The sequence below is a fragment of the Peromyscus leucopus genome, chromosome 10, assembly GCF_004664715.2.
Source record: "Peromyscus leucopus breed LL Stock chromosome 10, UCI_PerLeu_2.1, whole genome shotgun sequence".
Classification (NCBI taxonomy): domain Eukaryota; kingdom Metazoa; phylum Chordata; class Mammalia; order Rodentia; family Cricetidae; genus Peromyscus; species Peromyscus leucopus.
The window spans coordinates 34104736-34126892 of record NC_051071.1 but is presented as its reverse complement, the minus strand read 5'-3'; the positions used below and the strand labels follow the sequence as shown (position 1 = coordinate 34126892).

The 22157-nt window shown below is 45.0% G+C and overlaps 1 protein-coding gene across 2 annotated transcripts in view; it reads left to right on the top strand.

The window, feature by feature from the left end:
- Positions 1-22157, top strand: part of Fam184b (family with sequence similarity 184 member B) — a 100513-nt gene that overhangs the window by 66426 nt on the left and 11930 nt on the right. For both annotated transcript variants that reach the window (XR_005092330.1, XM_037209017.1), the window contains exons 7-11: positions 7478-7581; positions 9145-9274; positions 18214-18340; positions 20375-20538; positions 21575-21729. Coding sequence is in view for 1 of the 2 variants with exons in the window: in XM_037209017.1 (XP_037064912.1) it covers positions 7478-7581; positions 9145-9274; positions 18214-18340; positions 20375-20538; positions 21575-21729 (680 nt within the window). In the remaining variant the exon portion in view is untranslated. The remainder of the gene's footprint in view (positions 1-7477; positions 7582-9144; positions 9275-18213; positions 18341-20374; positions 20539-21574; positions 21730-22157) is intronic.

The window sequence follows — 22157 nt, the reverse complement described above, 5'->3', positions numbered from 1 at the left end:
CCTCAACTCGTTTGGGATTAAGGAAAGTGACCAGGACTCTCTCTGTTGCCTCTGACACCAGACTGGCAGAGAACCTGTCAACAATGCCTTTGCCTACATGTCAGCTAGAAGAGAAGCCTGAAGAATCAGAGACTACTTCCTCCCTGCAATCGGTACTTCCTGCTCTCAGGCTGTCCCAGTCCACCCTGAGGCTTCTGCTGGAGAAACCTGGAGGTGTTCTTATTCTTCCTTGGTTTTTAGCAACTAGCCTTAAGTTTAGGAGTCCCTGGAAGAATTGTTGGGATCGCTTATGTATACTATTATACCATCTGCAAATAAGACTTTGACTTTTTCCTTTCCAATTTGTATCCCCTTGATCTCCTTCAGTTATCTTATTGCTCTAGCTAAGACTTCAAGTACTATATTGAATAGATGTGGAGAGAGTAGACAGCCTTGTCTTGTCTCTGATTTTAATGGAATTGCTTTGAGTTTCTCTTCATTTAATTTGATGTTGTCCAAAGTCTTGCTATAGGTTGCCTTTATTATGTTTAGGTATGTCTCTTGTGTTCCTAATCCCTCCAGGAATTCTGTCATGAAGGGATTTTGGATTTTGTCAAAGACCTTTTCTGCATCTAATGAACTGATTATGTCATCTTTTTCTTTCAGTTTGTTTATATGATGGATTATATTTACTGATTTTCATGTATTGAACTATCCCTGCACCTCTTGAGCATGGTGGATGATCTTTATCTTGGATTCAGTTTGCAAGTATTTTATTGAATTTTTTTTTTTTTTTAAATCTACGTTCGTAAGGAAAATTGGTCTGTAATTCTCTTTCTTTGTTGCCCTGGGTGTTCTGCCACACAGAGCTTGGGAATGAGACTTATGTTCTAGGTCTGGGGGAACAGAGAGGGAGGAGAAGGTCCTAGTTTTCTGGCAGGTGTAGCCTGTGGTTTAGCAGGGATGCCTGCTGGAGTTGGGGACTGGGATACAGCAATGAGTAGGGGAGGGAAGTTAGGAGGGGATAGTGTGTGGGATCCACAGGAGATGTGGCCATAGGGGGAGGGGGAGGGAAGTTAGGAGGGGATGGTGTGTGGGATCCACAGGAGATGTGGTCATGGGGGGAGGGGAGGGAAGTTAGGAGGGGATGCTCTGTGGGATCCACAGGAGATGTGGTCATGGGGGAAGGGGAGGGAAGTTAGGAGGGGATGCTCTGTGGGATCCACAGGAGATGTGGTCATAGGGGGAGGGAGGCTGCAGTTTTATTGCAGTGCTATGAGTGAGGCTGGGGGATTGGTCTTTGTCTGCTTTTTTTTTAACCTAATTTTTCTCCTCCCCCCTCCTCGGAGCTGAGGACTGAACCCAGGGCCTTGCACTTGCTAGGCAAGCACTCTGCTACTGAACTAAATCCCCAACCTCTTTTTTTAACTTTATATGCCTGAGAGTTAATAACGCTTCAGTACACTCCCATTGCAGCTTCAAGTTTTCAAAGCAACTTTTAAGTTCTCCTTTAGGAAAGAAACTACAATATATTTAATCGTTTTCTTATGATGGATCTAGGTTGTAAACACACTCCAGTGGCACTATAGATGGATATAATACATGGTATATGCAATAGATAAACAAGCTCATTGACACCCAGCTGTTTGAGTTCTTAATGGCTGGGTAATCCTGGGCAGACATTTGCCATGTGTTTGCTTTAACTTTCTCATCTGTAAAATGAGATTGATGCCATCCAACTCAGAGGGGTTTGTGACAGCCAAATGAATTATTATATGTCTAGTATTAGAAACAGTACTTAACATGTGTGAATAATTCTTCATGACATAGAACTTAGTCATTCTTAGGGTAATGTTTAGCTTTGATAGATACCACCATGAACTTGCCTGCCCAATGATGTTGGTCCAATGCTCACCACCACTACCAACCCGTGTAAGTGGCCATATTAACACACCTTGTCAGTGTGATGATTTCTAAGGCCTTCTGAACATTGCGATCAGCATTTTAGAATTGAGTCCAAATATTTGCATGACAGCCCGGTGAGAAGCTTTGCCAAGGTCTGGATTTCGGGTGCCTAACATCACATCAGCATGCTGTCACGCAGCCAAGCCTACCATAACATGAATGATACAGGAGACAGGACTTGCAAGAGAGCCTCGGAGGGGCTCCTCTGATGCTGGCACGTAGACACCAAAGCAGAGTGTTAAATGCCAGCCTCCCCGGTGATGTGCTTGCTAGATTGGTGTCTATAAAATTTAAGAGTCAGGGTTTTAAACTTAGGCTCTTGGTTGTCCTACCAAAGTATTTTAGTGAGTCAAGAGTGATAAAAATAACAATGCTAATTGAGAGCAGAATTTTCACTCCCCAAGCATGCAGAGAAGGTTGCCAGAGCTGGGTGTGGCTTCAGGGTGTGTCCCCACCGAAGTCAGCTAGGGTCTAACTAAATCTTTGTCCTTGTTCAGACCTGGGTATGGCTTTGGGATTTGTCCTCACCAAAGTTAGCAAAGGTCCAACTAAAGCTTTCCCCTTGTGCCTCATGTCCAGTATTGTGATTTTCTTAGGCCGATGGTATCATTCACTGGTTTTCACAAAGCCAGTCTAGCCTTAGCAATTTTAAAAAGAAACTTTATTCTGGAAAATTCTTGGTACATAGATACCAAATTAGGGACAAAAAGGGGGAGAGATTTTTATAGCAACCCTTGCCTCATTCTCTACAGAAGGAAAAGAGAGCAGCTGTGCTAATTACTAGGGAAGTCATTCCATCCCCAAGAGTGTGTGGGTATTTTCACTGTACAAGACTTGGGGCTGGAGGCCTAGCTGAAAAGGCCCGGGTTTCTCTTTGGAGGGATTAATTCAAATGGGAGAAAACAGATATTTTCTCAAAGAATACCATGGTGTGATGAGTGCTACAACAATATCAGAAATGCTGGTGTACAGCCCTTAGGAGAGGGGGAACTCTCTGGGAGGGTTTGGAAAAGAGCAACATCTGCTGACATGTGCTGACATGGCATGATCTCACCAGAAAGAGTTATTCCAGGAAAAGCACAAGATGAGATTCCCAAGAGCTGTGGGAAGGGAGAAGGGGGCACCATGGGCCTAAGAAGTATCTTTTGCTCACTGGAAACCCTGTGTGACTAGTTGGACACATACCTGAAAGATGATAGGAATCCAAGCCATGAAGCTATCCAAGAGGAAAATAACTGTGATGTCTCGAGTGTCCTCAGGCTGTGAGGGGCTGGCATTGTTCATCTGGTGCTATCGGAGGGCTTTAGTCCCTTCTCATTGGGAACAAGGTGGGATAATTTCACCTGCTGGAGAGATTCCTGGCATCAGTGGAGAATCTCTGGATGCTGAGAAGATCCAGAGCAGGGAGCAGCTCCCATCTGGGACTGAGATGAGGGTTCTGCCAGCTCTACCCCAGGCCTGCTCCGGACCTCAGACAAGTGTGAATGCCTCCTCGAGATCAGTTCCCACATGTAACACATAGAGAGCCCCGACTTGGTGTCTACAGGCCCTACAACAACCTCCAAGCACATGCTAGTACTCTTATGCATAGAAAATTGAGGCCCTATGTTACTTTTTTTTATGGAATGGCAGCAATAACCGCTACCCTCCATACCCCAGAGACTTGCGGTTATAGACAGCAGAAACCATATGATAGCATTTCTTGAAACCATTAAACATTCTATAAATATAAGGTGACTTTATAGTATCTATTACAGTTCCCAGCAATCAGTTCAGCAAAACACCATTACCTTAGGTGCTCTATTTTAAGATGGACAAAGTGCCACCTTTGAAAGATTAAATTTGAAAGATTTAAAATGACCTTGAATGCTCCTATTCAGGAGATTTCCTGGGAGTGAGTTTCTCTTTAAAATAGAGGGGGGAAAACCCCTCTAGATGAGGTTAAATAACTAAAAGGTTTTAAAATAACTACCCTTGCTTGGGAAGAAACTCTTTGGTGGATGTTTTGGCAGAGAGGCAGAGTTGTTTATATTGATGTGTGCACTATTTATACTCTGGCTCCTGTAGCAGTGGAGAGAGCACTGGGCTGAACCTGAGAACCCAATGGAGTGCCTAAGAGAGATCCAGGGGCAAGTAACATATGATACCCTCAGTCCCAGAGGCCAGAGTAGCCATTCCTGCTGGGGGGCTTGCTAGGATGACAAGCTGGTAACAACTATAGAATAGTGGGCATCTGTTCTGGTTGGAGTTCAAAGAAGTAGACAGCTGAAACAGTCGTACTCTGGCTGGAGTTCAGAGATGTGCACTATTCTAACCATGTTTCTAGGCTTGGGAGTGCTCATTCAGCTTCCGCCTTATTGCTCTGCACAATACAATTGGTTTGTATAATGAGTTCAAGTGTTATCCTCACACCTTTTTAAAAAAATGTTTTATGTTTGTGTATATGAGTGTTTGTATGTCTGTGTACAACATGTGTGCCTGGTGCCTGCAGAGTCTGGAAGAGTGTGTCAGATTCCCTGGAACTGGAGCAGCACATGGTTGTGAGCCACCATGTGGGTGCTCAGAATCAATCCTGGGTTCTCTGAGAGAGCAACCTGTGCTCTTAACAGCTGAACCATCTCCCCAGGCCACTCCTAGCACCTTTGAGTGATGTGTTTGACCTGAAACACCAAGTGCATAAGGTCAGGTGAGAGAGGAGGATTTCTCACAGTCTGTGGGAATCGTCAAGCTGTGTGTCACTTCCCCATGCTGGACCACGTTTGTGGGAATAACAATTGTACCTTCTTAGTTACTCTTCCAGTACTAATGTACCTACAAATGACTGGTGTCCAACACCTTTCAGGTAGACTTGTACCTGGCACCACAGTGGAATGAATGAAACAGAGTGTCATTCTTTAGTCCCAGTAATTAAAAGGTTATATAGGAAACTCCTACAATAAACCTTTGTTTCACAAGAACCCTGGAGTCTTTTTTTAATCACTAGTGTTGGAGACATGTTCTATTCTTTCTTTGGGAAAAATTCTGTGCTGGTCTTTTTGTGTTACTACAGTGAAATGCCTTAGGCATCTTTATGGCCTTGTAAAGAGCTTTATCTAGCCCCACTTTTGGAGCCCTGGTAAGAGTCTATGACAGAGGGCCCAGGTATGTGCAGAAACAAGAGCTTGCCTGTGAAGCAGGTAATCCAGAGAGAAACACAGCTTGGGGCCTGTGTAACAACTTGCTCTTCCCAGAACTCACTTTGTGAGACCAATATTCCCTTCTGAGAGTCGAATCTCAGTGACCTAGACCTTCTCACTAGGCTGCACCGTTTAAAGGTCCCATGAGTTTCTTTGCCCCTAACTGTGGACAGCCTCCCAATGCAGCAACTCTTAGGGGCAAACCATACCCAAACAGCAGCAGATACCTCTGTCTCTTATGTTCAGGAAGATGGACACCAATGATAGAAAGAACTACTGAGTTTACTTCCATGTTCAGTGAGAAAACTAAGCAACCTTCGTCTCTCAGGTTGATCTGTTTGTTGTCGCAAGAATACTTGTCGTGTACCATACATCACTGTTGACTATAGGTACTGTCTTGTACAGCAAGCAGATCTCTAGGTGACAGCCTGCTTGAATGAAACTCTCTACTTCTATCTAACCACCACAGCCCCTGGGACTCATTATTCCACTGTCTAACTTGATCAACTTGGCCATTTTTTGTTTCCCTAATAAGTGGAGTGGCATACTGTTTTTCTGTGGCATCAGTATCCATGTGACATTTAATGCAATGGCACTAGATGAGACTCTAAGGCAAGAAAAACATAGGAAAGTTCAAGAACTCGGGGCTGGGGCAGACAAGGCATCTGGGGAAGGGCAGCAGGTGCAAGGTGAGGTGGAGAAAGCCCTGGAAAGAGTTACAGTCCACCGACCTGCGCTAACAAATGGCACAGGTGGGTTCCAACTGGCAATATGCCGACTCTTGCATGAAGGAAAGAGGGGTTGATGTCTTAGTTGGGGTCTCTGTTGCTGCAATGAAACACCATGACCAAAAAGCAGGTTGGGGAGGAAAGGGTTTATTCAGCTTACACTTCCACATTGTTGTTCATCACTGAAGGAAGTCAGGACAGGAACTCAAAACAAGGCAGGATCCTGGAGTCAGGAACTCATGCAGAAGCCACAAAGGGAGCTGCTTAATGTCTTGCTTTCCCTGGCTTGCTCAGCCTGTTTTCTTATAGAATTCAGGACCACCAGCCCAGGGAGAGCACCACCCACAATGGGCTGAACCCTCCACCATGAATCACTAGTTGAGAAAATGCTCTCCACCTGCATCTGGTAGAGGCATTTTCTCAACAGGCTTTTTTCCTCTCTGATGATTCTAGCTTATGTCAAGTTGATACACAAAATCAACCAGTACAGTCGGCTATCTCAAAGTATACTGAGAGATCCAGTTAGCTAAGCCCTGAGAACTGACAGTGTGTTTTCCATGTGAAAGTTATCATTACCCTTGCATGGTGGACTTTAATAGACATTACAGTACATGAAAATGCAGAAGGCAGTTTTGTTCTGGGTCAAGTTGGGATAGGAGCCCAAGGACCCACCTTCCAGCTCACACTGCCTCTTCCTAGCCAAGGCTCCTCATACCTAGGATCTCAAGAACAGTTTGAAAAACACAGGTGCAAGCCAACACATTTGTCTACATTAAAAAAAAATAAGAAGAAATAGGTTCAAAAAAGGGAGAAACCTGACTCAGCCATGCAACTAGCTCGTGAAAAAAAAAAATCAGGTTGCACCATTTGATGAAACTTGAGATTAAATCTGTTCCTGCCTATCTTATTCCTGCTCTTCAAGGGCAGTAGTTTTCGTGATAAACAGAACAAAGTCTTTGCCCTCTTACATTTCTGTGGAAAGGAGAGAAGGATAACATAAACGAATTCAATTGATTGAACACTCTGAGGCCTCACTCACTCTTAGGAACCGTTTCCACACTCTTCCCATCTCCCTTTCGTCAGGGCTTCCAGTCATTTGTCAAGTTCCATGTTTCCTAATCCTGCATATGCTGCAGTCTAGGGTATGAGTAGAGCAATAATGATGACCACAGTTATCTTTGTTGACCACTGACTGACTTCCACAACTGCCCTCTGACTTTCCCATGCCTCCCTGGGTTGGGCCCAACAAGGACCATCTGTGTGGCACACTTGGGATTGTCTCATAAGGCGGTTAAAAAGTTCAGACCCGGCGTGGGAAGGCTCCATTGCGTATCCCATTGCAGAATTTAACTGATGGTGGGAACTGGCCAAGACACTTACTCTTTCTTGGGTTTGTTTTACAACTGTGAATTATCTTGCAGATCAGGACACAAGAGTCAGAGCCCACATAAACTGTCCACCTGGCTGTGTTCTAGGTGCTTCACCATCCCAGCCTTACCGTCCTACATCTGCCAGTGGGGTGCCCAGCGGGTTTCTGAAGGCCCTTTCTCGCCTGCTTTCTGGTTTACACAAGCCAGGTGAAATCCAGGAACTTCCATTAGTCTCATCTTGTCATTGTTTTTGCCTTAGGATCCGTGCTCAAAGCCGAAGGAACCTTCCCAGACACTGACTGGAGAAGAGGGCCGGGAGCCCCTGACAGCTGAAGAAGGAACCAGCAGCGATGAAGAAGAAAGGTACAGGCAGCTTAGCAGCCTTCTGAGTGTGCCAAGCATGAAGACTCACATGGGAAGGATTTGCTTGCTCATTCCTTCCGTCCTCAAGTGTTTATGGCTGGCTTAACCTGATGCTTAGAGAGAGAACAGGCAGATCTTGCATGTTCTTCTACACGGCTGTGACTTTCTATAAACTACTTTATTTAACTTTCACACCAACATAGAGGACACTTTATAAAGAATCTGAAACTCAAAGAGATTAATAACTCTGCCCAAGATTCAAGCCTAGACTGCCTACAGCCTTTTCTTCTATTGTCGGGGTAGAAAGGTGAACTCTGTTACCAGAAGAAGCCCCCATGCATCCCACTTATATTAGCTACCTCTGCTTTATTATCCATCCTCAAGCTATGAGATGTTTACCTCATGGTGAGCTACCTTTGTGCTTGGCTTGGCCATGCTTTGCTGGGTTCACATACCTTTCTCCCCCTAGCTAAGGATGATGTGTTACGGCTCTGCCATACTAGAGTTCAAGTTTCTGATTCATGACTTTTCATGCTGGGACCCAGGCTGAAGAAATAGTCCCTAACTACGGCACATTGGTTGTCATGGTAATGTAACATTATGGTGGCTTTAATTAGTATATTTTCATACAGGTACATATTTTAAAGATTTAAAATTGGTTTTTATTTTATATGTATGAATATTTGCCTGCATGCATGTGTGAATACCTGTAGAGGCCAGCATAGGATGTCAGACCTCCTAGAACTAGAGTTACAGATGTTTGTGAGCCACCATGTGGGTGTTGGAAACTGAATCCAGGTCCTCTGCAAGAACAGCAGGTGCCCCTAACCACTGAGCAACCTCTCCAGCCCTATACATACATATCTTGTGACTGTGTGTCTGGACCTTCTTTTTTCTGCAAAGCAAAGCCCCCATCCTCATGCCCTTTTCCCCAGGAGCTTTTACCCCCTAACCTCTGGTCCCCTGGCCTAATGTTCTTGCCATAAGAAATTAAAAGTGTGACATCCCTTCACACTGTTAAACAAGGCAAACACAAAATTCTGATCCAAGCATTTTAATTTCCAGAGTTCAAGAGTTCAGAGTGAGAAAGTCTCTCCCTGAAAGACATTTGTCAGCATCTTCTCTAAGATGCCAAACTATTTAAGCTTTTGACCAGCTTTTCAATAGGGAGAAGCCTAGTTCCCATCTCCCAGTTTATACCTGGGCTAGCCAGTAAAAATTACGAGCATGCTTTGAAAGTACGGAAGGCTGGGCAAAGTGTGATGTTTTTTCTTTTTTTCCATATATAGGAAAAATTATGAAACTTGGTTAGAGACCTGTTTTTTGATGCTTCTCGGGTCCCTCAGAACTCTAAGGTCACAGCCTCTTATTTGTTAGGCACTCACTAAGATCATGTCGTTTCTATAGAACCCTGTATGCTAAAACTTACAACTTAAGTCAGGTCGCTTTTTGTAAGACAAAGGTTTCTTATCCCAGTAACTCCTCCAGGAGCTCCCTCCTCCCAGGTAGGAGTAGTTGAAACATCTACAACCTTTCATCATTCTATTGTTCATATCTTCAAAGGATCGGAGAACCCCTCAAGGAAGGAAGTAACCTACAGCCTCCATTGGGCTCTGGGCTGAAGGAGAAGGCAATGGAGACTGGACATCGACCAGAGGACTGGCAGAACCAAAAGGCCAAACTACAAACCCAGGTAGAAAGATAGCTCTGGATAGGCTCTGCCTCAGCCATCCCAGAGTGCCACTGTGCCTTTCCTACAGACAGCCTTGGAAAGTACACAGGGCTAGTTCCCATCTAGCTGTTATAGGTCCAGGGCAAAGTAGACATCTTGGGTTTGCTTATTCATTAAAAACTTCCAGTGCTCAAACATACACATAAATAAAAATAAATAAATCTTTTTTAATAGAGGGCTGGAGAGATGGCTCAGCAGTTAAGAGTGTTGGCTATTATCCCAGAGGACACTGGTTTGATTCCCAGCACCCACATGGCTAACAACAGACTATAACTCCAGTTCTAGGGGATCCGATGCCTTCTTCTGAACTCCTCAGACACTGCACATGCATGGTGCACATACATACATACATGCAGGGGAATCAATCATACACATAAAATAAAAATAAATTTTAAAATGATAAATGATATAAAAATCTCAAAAAATTTTAATATTTGTTTTATGTGTGTGGGCATTTTGCTTGCATGAATTTCTTCTGTGTGCTATGTGTGTGTGGTTCCTACAGAAGTCAGAAGAGAGTATTGGATCCCCCAGGACTGGAGTTATAGATAGCTGTGAACCATCATGTGGGTGCTGGGAATCAAACCTGGGTGTTTGGAGGGGCAGCCAGTGCTCGTGACTGCCGAGCTATCTCTCCAGCTTCCCTCCTCCAAATTCTAAATAGAATGACTGTGTGATCCAGAAACCTCATTACTGAGTGAGATCCCAAAAGACAGAAAAACAGTACATCAAAGAGATGTGTGCATTCCTCGCTGCAGAATTATTCACAATCACCATGATCTGGAATTGTAGTGGTTAGGAAAAAACAAAACAAAACAAAACTTGCAGTACTCATGAGCACCTACTCTGAGCCATGAGGATCCATCAATGAACAAATCATAAAAGTCTTCATATTTTATCCATAGAGGGTATATTCATATGTACCAAAGGTTAAGCAGACAATAAGTAGTTTGTGTCCTGGGTTTTTGTTTCTGTAGGTTTGGCCAACTTCAGAATATATTTGGTGCAAAGTACATCTGTACTGAATGTGTGCAAACCTTATGTTTTGCCATAATTATCTAAACAAAGCATCTTGATGACTATTAATATAGCATTTGGTATTATAAGTAATGTAGTAAGGCTTTAATATAAGAAGGGGTGTGTGTGTGTGTGTGTGTGTGTGTGTGTGTGTGTGTGTGTGTGTGTGTGTGATATACAGATACTACCTTGTCGTATATGGCCATGGAACCAGTCCTCTGCAGCCACAGAGACAACTGTATTTTCTGTCTACAGAAGAGGTACTAAATACTAAACACAGTACACTAGAAGAGTTTCAAGAAGAAAAGTCTCAGTAAGGAGTGAGATCTAAGGTATGGGAGGCTGCCCTGTGGACCTCTGCAAGGTTTCTTTGGTCCCTCGATTTCTCTGGGAAGGTTCGTGTCTCAGCCCACAACCACCTCTTTCCAAGCACTCAGGGCTCCACCTGAGGAGTCTTCTGGAGCACTTACTGCCAAAGTATCCGAAGGTTTACACCCTCCCTGGCCCTTAACAGTTCCAAAGAGGGATGTTCAGCAAGGATGAGGTGGCCCTGGGAAGGGTGCCTTTAAGGACAATAGTCCTAGGGCAGGGAAGACCTGGCCCCAAAGCTGGATGTCTGTCTCAGCAGTCCCAGCTGCAGCAGGCTCTGCAGCAATGTGCCAGTGACTACAGGGAAGACCTGCAGGCACTCAGGAAGCTGTCAGACCATGAGAGGAAGAAGCCGCAGCACGGTCTCCAGGAGAGCCTTCAACACAGCCTGGACACCAAGGCCCACCTTGAGCTTGTCCACCAGTGAGCCCTGCTTATACTTGAGAAAACCAAGGCCTGGAGCTCAAAGCATGGTGACCCTGTGAAGTGAGCAGTTTGCTGGGCATCTGCCCTACCAGTCCCTGCAAGGCTCTGTTGTTCTGCATAATGCCTTCCATCCACCGTTTCCAAGGACTACAGCAACCATGGGGACACTGTTATTCTAGTACCTTTTCTACATTAATGAAAAGCTCACAGAGATTCAGCAGCTTGCTGGCCAGAGTCTGGTCCATTGAGTACCTGGTTTACTTTTTCTTATTTTTGTATACTCTTAACAACATAAGAACAACTTGCATCAGGCATCATGGTGGCACATATTTATAATCTAGTACCCCAGTAGATAAAGGAGGGGATTACTATGAAACTAAGGTCATCTGGACTACACAAGGCCTTGTCTCAAAGAAAAAGAGCACCTTGCTTTCATGTTTTTAGTGGTGCTGTGTGTGATGCATGCCAGGAACTCAGGCTCATTGAGGCAGCCTTAAGAGAAAGGGGAAGAGCAAGCTGAGAAGGACCACTCAGCTGGAAAAAGCCTTCCAGAGGGTATAGGAAGCTGCAGTGTGGTGGCCAGGTCATGACATTTAATCCAGTAGGCACTTCAAGCAACTTCAGCACCTTGTACCTGCTACCTTCTGGCTAGCCTCAAGCATCACATTCCTTCCTGTTATCTTAGGAAGCCTCCTAAAGAGGTGTCTCATAGAAAGGAAGCAGACCTGGAAGAGAGTGAAATTGGCTATGGCCCCATTAGGAACAAACGGGAAGAGTTTAGGAACCACTGTACCACTGGACGGCCTAGAAGAAGGCAAGACTGCTGAGGTCCTGAAAGATGTGGGTCCAGGGGAAAGAGCACTGATGTGGACGTTGTGTTGGGAGTGTTTTTCACTCTTTCACTTTTAGAAGTTGTGACAAGGCTCAGTTAAAGAGCACTAAGCAAATCTGCTTTCAACACAACAGTTAGTAATTCAAACGAAAGCCAGAAAGTTGCACAAGGGAGTGCTGCTCCCATCAGGACAGCTTCAGTTCAGCAGAGAAGGCTGTCGGAGTGCATGCCCATCTGTTTTTGAAAACGAGATAGATGCCTGTGAGATCTGAAAGGGAGAAGTTATGAGATATAAAACGTGAAATACAAAATCCTCTACTATAAGCGCAAGATACACCATAACCTCAAAAATAACCAAGATCCAGCAGAACGGAGACACCTGTTTCTGTGATAGCAAACACCAGAAGAAACCACGCATGGTGGGCAGTGCAAGAACAGGTGTGGAAAGAGACGAGGAGCCTGCTTGTTTTCCTGTTGCTTAGTATTGTGCAGTTCTTTATAGTATGGAGCGCATTGCCTTCATAAAAATACAAAAAAGGCTTTAAAAAGAGAATGGCACCATGCATACAGACTGTGTGCTAGGCACTCCAGAAAAAAGAAAAAACAAAACAATGTTATTCTTCTATATCTTCTTCCAAATTTGCCTGCGATCTATAAGAACAACCCAGCTCACAGGATCCTGGGTCTGTCAGCCGCTGCAACTCTAGCCTGTGTGTTTGCCTGGTAGGAAGGACCCTGTGAGATGATCATTAGCCTGCCTATTGGTATTGTCATTGTTCAGGACTTGTGCAGGCAGACATTTCTAGGAGACACAGTCTCGTGGCAGACTTCCTGATCCTCTGGCTCTTGGAATCTTCCTGCTTCCTCTTCTGTGATGTTTCCTGAGCCTTGGGTATAGGAGATGTGTTGAAGATGTAGCCTTTGGGCTGCCCTTTCCACCAACCATTATTTCTATATTGTGTCCAGTTGTGGTTTTCTGTGATGGTCTCCTGTAGTTGTTTTGTTTTGTTTGTTTGCTTGTTTGTTTTGTTTATTTTTACTTTTGGGGGGCCCACCACCCAGCTCCCAAATAAATACACGGAGACTTATTCTTACTTATTAATGCCCAGTCTTAGTTTGACTTATTCTAGTCAGCTTTTCTAATTTAACTCATTTCTCTTCTTCTACATTTTGCCTCTGGGCTTTTGTGGGGGGGGGGTCTCTGAACCTAAGTCCCTGTTCAGGGCACTATCTATGGGAGGCCAGCTCCCACCTTTTAAAAGGTTCCTATGAGGAGGAGAGAGGAATAAGAAACTTTTAGATAGAAAGATAGCAGAGAGGAGATGGACAGAAACACAGGATAGCTTCGGGAGGACCTGGATCAAAATCCACAGGCCCCTTCTGTCTCTTCAAAAGGTCTTTCTATAACAATGCCTAGGGGTGGGGCAAAAGATCAAAGCATGTCTTGCTAAATCAAAGCACACTGCACAGCCAAGTGCAGACCCTTCCAAACACCTGATAACTATGCCGTGGTCTAATCATTCCCTTATGCAGCCCTGCTGGGTAAAGCAAGCTCAGATTTCACTAGGAAACCTCTGTGAGCTTCCACAGGCTTTTTACCTTTCTTTATTCTCTATGTCTTTCTTCCCTTCTTAACTCTGTAGCTGGCTGTGTGGCTGTGTGGCTGTGTGGTTGTGTGGTTGTGTGGCTGTGTGGCTGGCCCCTGACTCCTTGCCTCCTCCTCTCCTTCTCCTTTTCTCGCTCCTCTCTCCCTCTTCTCTCAAGCCTAGATTTCTCCTATTTATTCTCTCTGCCTGGCAGCCCTGCCTGTTTCTCTCTCCAGCCTAGCTATTGGCCGTTCAGCTCTTCATTAGACTAATCAGGAGTTTTAGGCAGGCAAAGTAACACAGCTTTACAGAGTTAAACAAATGCAACATAAAAGGATGCAACACATCTTTGCATCAATAAACAAATGTTCCACAGCATTAACAACTGTAACACAGTTTAAACTAATATTCCACAACAGTCTCCATTTGCTGTTAAAAGAAGCTTCTGTGGTGAGGGGTAAGGGCTGCACTTACCTGTGGGTCTAAAGATATGGTTTAGAATGTACTTAGGAATTATGCTGGTACAATAAAGTGGCAGTAGTGGGTTCTATTCTAAGATCCATGATTTCAGAAGCCCTGGGTATAAGCACCAGTCATAATTTTCTCTCCTGTTAAGTGAACCTTAAGTTCAATTAAACAGCTGTTGGTCACTGTGGTGTTTAAAAGCAATTGGCCCCCATAGACCCATAGGGAGTGGCACTATTAGAGGATATGGCCTTACTGGAGGAAGTAGTCACTGGGAGTGGGCCTTGAGGTTTCAGATACTCAAGTCATGACCAGTGTGGCAGTCACTTTCTACTGCCTGCAGGTCCAGATGTAGAATTCTCAGCTATCTCTCCAGCACCATGTCTGGCTGCATGCTGTCATGCTTCCCACCATGGTGATAATGGACTAAATCTCTGAAACTGTAAGCCATCCCCAATTAAATGTTTTCATTTGTAAGAGTCACCATGGTCATGGTGTCTCTTCACAGCAATAAAATTCTAACTAAGACAGTTACCATCAAGATATTAAGCGCCACTATTGCACATTTAGGAATATATTGACATGCTGGTCAGTGCTATAATCTTTATGTAGCCAATTTATAATATCATTAAATTATAGGAGACACTGGTCAGAATGCACAATATTAGGGCAAGTTTAATACCTTTGGTTAAAGAGAATAGTAAGGAACCCATGAAAAGTTTAACATCATTATCAATTCTAGTTTGGAGGTAGACATAGTAAAGCTCTCTCCTATGCATTCTATTTTAGAAGGCACTTGACATATAAATAAACCAGTGATAATTATTATTAGGACACAGAAGGACTACACCAAAGTCATGAATGGTAAATTAGATACATAGTAATTTAGATGCTGTTTTTGAAGCAAAATTTAGGATGATAATAGGTTATAGTACTGACAACATAAAATTTTTAGAGTTCTTACAAATTTAGGGAATGGTGTTAATGACAAATAGACTTATTTTCTGAAATAAAGTGATATATATATATATATATATATATATATATTGATATATATAACAAAATTATTTCTTTTTTCAGGACCAATAAAGGTAGACCAGGATTTCAAATAATATGACCACTCAAATGGCAGGTTTGGGTGGCTTGTGATTTTGTTTTGTTTTGTTTGAGTGGTGGTGATTTTAAAAGGAAAATGTCAAAAGAATTTCATTGGCCATATGCATTTTGTACAAAAAGTATTGTTCACTTTGCATACATTAAACTTACCTAATTTATAACTTTGGCATATTTCACAGTTCAGACACACATTTAGTCACGCATACATAAGGTACATAATGTACAAAAATCACCTAAAAGTGCAGGAGCCATGAGAATCAGGCTTTGCTACTCTACACTGCACAATGTCAGTCATCCACTGTGTCCAAGTGTGACAGCAGCCCCACAGGTCTGTGTGAATACCATGTGTGTGCCTATGGCCACGGAGGGCAGAAGAGGGCGTGGGACACCCTGGAACTGGAATTGTAGACAGTCATGGGAACTGGGTGCTGGGTACTGAACTTGAGTTCTCTGGCAGAGAAGCCAGTGTTCTTAGCCACGGAGCCATCTCCATAGCCTCAAAATCTTTGCTTTTTAAGCCAGTTTTTATGAATGTTATTAAAAACAGACCTGTGTCTTAAGGAAACCTCATTGTTTAAAGCAAGGACTGGATTTTAGTTTTATATTCATGTCCTGAATATTGACCTTAGGAATTTTAATAACCAGCAATCACCATACACATATCAAACCTTATATGACTTACTGGAACCTTCTACGACATGCTTCAGCATTCTTGTTTTGTCTCCATCTTTCTTTTTCCATTTTGGAAATATTCTGTCTCTTCTCTTAAGACAATCCCTTATTTTGCCATACAAAAGACTTTTCTCAAGAAAATTCTCTTTTTAACTTTTATTATCAAAAATATATCCTGATGTTTACATTTTCTCTTGAATCTCCTCTCATTCTTACTAATTTCTTTTTACTTAATCTCCTTACTTAGTATTATGAGACAAAACAAGCTTATTTATCAACTTATTTTATTTTATTGTGTTTTGTTCTTTTGAGACAGGCTTTCCCTGTGTAGCCATGGCTGTCCTTGAACTCAGAGATCCACCTGCCTCTGCCTCTGCCTTTGGCATGCAGGGATTAAAGACATGCCACCACACCAGGCTTTTATTTACCAGTTTATTAAAAGGGAGCTTAATCCAAATTACATGTTGGACACAATGTAACAAATCAAGAACACCTGGCCACACATTGTTAAACTGGTAAGGTTCTTTTCTGCTGTAAGTCCCAAGCAGACAGCATTGATACATGCATTTGTGAGCCAGTTTCCTTTAAGCATTTAATTTCTTTGTCAGTTGCAGGATGTTACATTCCATCAAGAGCTGTCCAAGATTACAGCTTCCAGTGTCCTTGGACAGGGAATTATCTTGTATGAGCAAGACAAAGGCAGAAGATAAAATACATAGACTAACCCCATAATTGCAATTTGGTGTACAAAAGGCATTGACTTCCTTCCAAACTTCGGGAGATCAAAACCAGCAACCCTTTTCCCACAGATGAATAAACATAGTCAGAGCATCTTGCCAGAACATGCCCCCAAGGAACTGCTGCCAGAAATAGAGGCTTTGCTACCCATTCTAACAGTCAGAGCTCTGGAATAAACCAGATGGAACGGGACAGAAAGATGCTTTGAAATCAGAGGCATGAAATCAGGAATAAAAACAGAACAGAGCGGAACAAGCTAAAACAGAGGCCAAAGCAAGGAACCCGAACCGAAATGTATAGCAATTCAATTTGTTAGGCAAAGGCTCCAGAGAGCGCCTGGAGCAGAAGGGAAGTCCCCAAGTAAAAGGACTTGGCTGCCCTTCTGGAGTTTCTCATGCCGGAATCAAACCCCAAGCCCCAGCCAGGCAGCAACTGTGATTCCTTGTTAGCTCCATGACATGTCAGAGAGTCCAGATGTTGTGCTTGTAGAGTGGCCAGAATTCTGGTGTTCCTGTTTCCAATTCCTAGCGGTGTACCCGCAGATAGAATTGAATTTGAATCTTTCATTCTCGATTCATTCAGAAAGCCAGTTGTCCAGGAAAGCAGCAGGCTAACATCCTAAAAAACAATCTTAGGTTTCATCCCCAGCCCCCAGATCACCTGGGAAAAGGAGGAGGCAGGAAACAGACAATCATTCCAGAGCTCAGTCTTGCCTCCCCCGACGCCCCTCACCTCCGATGATGAGCCACTTTCTGAGACCTGTGGGGTCTGTGCTGCTGTTACCGTTCCTTGCACTCTTCCCTCATTCAGTAGGTGTTTGGGCTCATATGCTTCCTGAAATGCTGGGTCTAGTTAGTTTTTACTAGTACCAGCCTTGCATCTGAGCTGGTGAGGAACAACTCAGAACAAACAAACTTTTAGCACTGTATGTGTGCTAAGCTGTTAATAGCATGTATGTGTAGATTCCTTTCCCTAAAATGAAATATAAATGTGTCATTATAATACAGAGTAGGAAAGTGCCCCATCCGTCCCTTCTGTTCTCTATCAGACATACCACATAGGACATGAATGTGGAAAGCCGGGAAGCAGAAGTCTAAAGGGAGCAGACAGTGGACCTAAGACGGGATGATGGAACGCATGTGCCATGAAATCAGAAAAGAGAAAGTTCTTAGGTGGAGGAAAGGGACCAGCAGAAGCATGTGTGTGAGGAAAGCAGTGGAGAGGAAAAAACAGAACAAAATACATGGGGTGGAGATGCTCGCCCTGTTGGTGAAGTATTCACCTTACTTTTGTTTGTTTACTTTTGTTTGTTTGGAGGCTGGGTTCCATCCCCAGTACTACATAATTAAGGTGTGTGACGGCACACGCCTATAATCTGCTTGGAAGGTGGAGGCAGGAAGATTAGTGATTCAGGGTCAGCCTCAGCTACAAAGTGAGTTCTAAACCAGCCTGAGCTACCTGGGATCCTGGCTCAAAAAAAAGGACAAGAAATTAAAAGAAAAAAGAAGTATAATGAACAAACACACCATCATGAAAACCATGACTCTATCTGCTAGCTAAAAATACTTACAAGGCGTGTGGTGTGGTCAGGCCATTAGTGTGCCACAATCTGAAAGCCCACCACAAAAGAGTCCCGAGTAACCAGTTTCATGTCCCATTCCTTCTGCTTCTGCCCACAGGCCACAGAGGAGCTCCTGAAGAAGGAGTCCAGTCACAGCCTCCAGATCCAACACCAGGCACACCTGCTGGAGCTCCAGGCCCTAGAGGAGAAGGCCAGACAAGAACTGCAAGAGCCTCTCCTGCTTGGTAAACATCCCACTATCCACCTGGGAGAGCCCGGCTGCCTGCATGCTCTACAAATGGAAACCAGTGGCACTCAGGGTACACAGGCCACGGCAACAATACCAGTTCCGTTCCCAACTATCCATTAGACCTGAGGGGTAGGGATGGGGTTTCTAGGTTGAATTTTCCTTTTCTATAAAAATGGATCTGTAAATAAAAGGCATGCGCCTCGGGAGGCAGAGGCAGGCGGATCTTTGTGAGTTCGAGGCCAGCCTGGTCTCCAAAGTGAGTTCCAGGAAAGGTGCAAAGCTACACAGAGAAACCCTGTCTCAAAAACCAAAAAAAAAAAAAGGATCTGTAATTGTCTCTACCTCATAGGGTGTAGTAGCACTTTTCAGCCAGCAGGAGGCGTTGGTACAGCCTGCTGGCAACCTTGGCTGGCCAAGCCAAGCTGAAGGAGGAGATGGCAGGGAGCTGGAGCCGGCAGTCAGGGAGGAGAGGAATGCCTCACTCACAGCGGTTTTTCGCTGGTCTGGGGGCTAAGCTAGGGAACTGAGACCGGACTAGCTGCTCCCTTTTTTGGGAATGGAACCATGTAGGTGTTCTCTGGTTATATGGAACTTTGCAGGCAGGTTTAGGTACCTGCCAGCCAGGGAGGAGGCTGAGGGTGGGAGCCACCCATGCCTTTGGAATTTGCCCCACGTGAATGCCAGATATTGGTGAAATTATTAAGGCCACTCCACGTAGTTAAAAGGGAGGTTTATTAGTGGCGTAACTTACAAATGAAGGGATAGGTAGGTTGCAAGGTCTGGGGAAGGTGTGTCACATTCCGGCGGTGTTCTCTAGAGAACTCAGCTTGGTCTACCTCCACCATCCAGGGTCCAGGAATAGAGAGAGCGGCACATCTGGATCTCCGGTCTTCAGGGCCCTCTCTTGGCCCCGCCTTGTAGGCGTGACAGTTACCAAAGCCTCAATGGGGGTTGGAACTTCCAGATCAAAGCTAGAACGGCTACCCACTACAATAGGGTCATTGTGTGCATTAAATGGGATGTTAAATATTACATGTCTAGTGTGCAACATGAGTCCAGTGGACACAGACACTATGGTTACCACTCAGTAGAACTCAGATATGAGGCCTGGCACAGGTTTCATTGGAGTGCCTCAATTCTGTGGATTTCCATCCCAGTGACATCTTCAAATTGGAGAGCTCAGGCCCCCAGGCTCCACCTGAATTTCTTCTGCCTGCCTCAAGCTATCCCCAGCATAAAATGTATCTCTGGTTCCATTCTGACTTCAACTGCCCCCCACCCCTGCCCCCAGTGTTCCAGGAGTTAGCAGAGGCAGTTAAGATCTCTGGAATTAAGCTAGCTAGCTTTCAAACGTAATTCCTACTCTCACTAGCTGCGTGGCCTGGGCAGTCTGCCATCTGTCCAACCAAGGCACCGACAGTGTTCACCCCACAGGGCTACAATGACTTGTTGGGTCACCTTCTCCTGACAGATTCTGGCTGTAGTCTGAATCCTGATGGATAAGCATCTTCTGCCCCCATGAGCCAGCCGAGATCCTGCGCTCATAGCTAAGAGAACTTGTGAATGTTTTGTCTCCTTAAGAGCTGACATAAATATCAAGATTCCTGACTTGAGACCCTTGACTCCAGAGCAGGTTCCTTGTTCTTCCTTTGACTTGGTGCCCAGGCCCAATGTTGCCTCAGGATCTGGTCTAGACTGAGGCCAACGCACACGCGCCCCCCGATACTCCTCCTAACCAGCCAGCAGTAGCCACCCAGGTGGTTCAGAACAAAAAGGAAACACTTGGAATGCTGAATCCTGCTCCTGCTCCACCATTTAATAGCTGCGTAGCTCAGGGTTGCTTACCCTTTCTGTTGCTTATAATAAAATGGAGCTGGAATGGATGGGGGAAGGAGGATGGCAGGGTAGTGGGATTATACATACCATATTGAGTGATTGCAGGGCACATCAAATGCCCCTTATATCATACCCTTGCTTCTGTGATCCTGGAATAAGTTTAGGGATGATCTCTCACTCTTCTTCCTTCCAGAGTCCCTGAGGCAGGAGCTGACAGAGCAGCGAGCTGCCTGCTCTGAGCATCAGAAGGGACTTGAGGTGCTCCAGAACGAGCAAAGGGCCCTGGGACCCTTGGGGAAGTGGCAGGCCATCAATCAGTGTCCAAGGAATGGCACAGACCACACCTTCATTACAGAGGTCAGTTCCCTTGCCCCTGTCCACACCATATTCCTTCTAAGACCGCATCAGGCTCACAGAGAACATCCCCATATGGATGGGCTCTGGGAATGAGATCTCTTTCCTGCTGGAAATAGCAAGACCCTGCTCCCACTCTTCACCCCTAGCAACACTGGGTGGTCTGCAGACTCCCATCTTTCAAAAGCAGAAAGCAGATCGGGAGTGTTGCAGGTTACTTACAGTTCAGATACCTGTTTGTACTGCTTATCCCTCCAGGTAGCTAGTCTGGGTCATTCTTCCAATCTGTGGGGGAAATATCTCAGAACACTCCCTAGACCAACTCGCTGTTTAGACCTCTCTGGCCTTGTTCTCCAGACCCCAGGCAACTCCCCTTTCTTTTCCTGCTCAGGCTCTGCACATCAGCCCCTTCCTTGCACATTCCTAATTCCTACTCTAGTTGGTATCACCTTGCAACAATTCCAGCATCAAGCTTCAGGTATTGGGGTAACACACAGCACGCCATTGTGGCTGTCACTGGAATACGCTCCAGATGCTTCAATGCATCATGGAAAAACCTCCTCCACCACTGGCTACAAACTGCATCTACAGCCCTGTTCTCTCTTGGTCTCCTGGCACCGGCACCCTGACTCTGCCTCCTTGTGATACGCCCCCTGCTTGATGTCAAAACAGCTCCACACTGGGGTCTCTGTTCGCCCAGACCTTCCACACTCAGAACTCCTGGAGAACTGAATGTTGATACAGTACAATTGACACGAATCTCCTAACTATTAGAACAGTGACCGCTGGGAAGTTGCAAGGTTAAAGACATGGCATCTTAAAACAGGTGGAATGTGTAGATTATCCGACCTCTTATTAAAGTCTCAGAGGGCCAGATTTAGCCAACACCCCAAACAAGAAGAGACTGCATGGGAGCCCTTCATCAGGAATCCGATACAGCTCTGTCAGCAGCACCCCTAAGTCCCTCGCGCTGAGCTGGCCCTGGCACCTGCTGGGAAAAAAAAAATTAATAAGTCTCTACCTGCTGCCTTCCCCCCAGGATGTGGGCGTTGTAGAGCCTCCTGGTTCCACGCCCTGTGCGGCCAAGAAGGGGCTCCTGGAGGAGAATGCTCAGCTCCAAGGCACTGTATTACGCTTGCGTGCAGAGGTGGAACAGCACCTGCAGGAGGCGCTGCAGCTGCGTGAGCAGCACCGGTGAGTGGGCCACCCAGCTTCCATTCTTTCCCTTCCCCACATTCCTCCCTCCTTTCTTTCCTCCATCATTGCTTGTGCCTCTGAGATCTGAAACAGGACTCTCCTCTCCCCTCAAGACTTCTTAGACCTAGAATCAGACCCAGAAGAGACAATGTAATGGGATAGTTCCGACAGTGCTGTGCCTTAGTTTTTTTGTTTTGTGTGTTTTTGTTTTTGTTTGGTTCTGTGTAGTTTTGTGCCTTTCCTGGATCTCGCTCTGTAGCCCAGGCTGGCCTCGAACTGATGGAGATCCGCTTGCCTCTGCCTCCTGAGTGCTGGGATTAAAGGCGTGTGCCACCACCACCTGGCCGGCAGCGCTGTGCCTTCTTAACTAGCTAAGGTTGCATCTTGACAAAGGGGCAATGCCATCATGGCTCAGGGACTCAGGG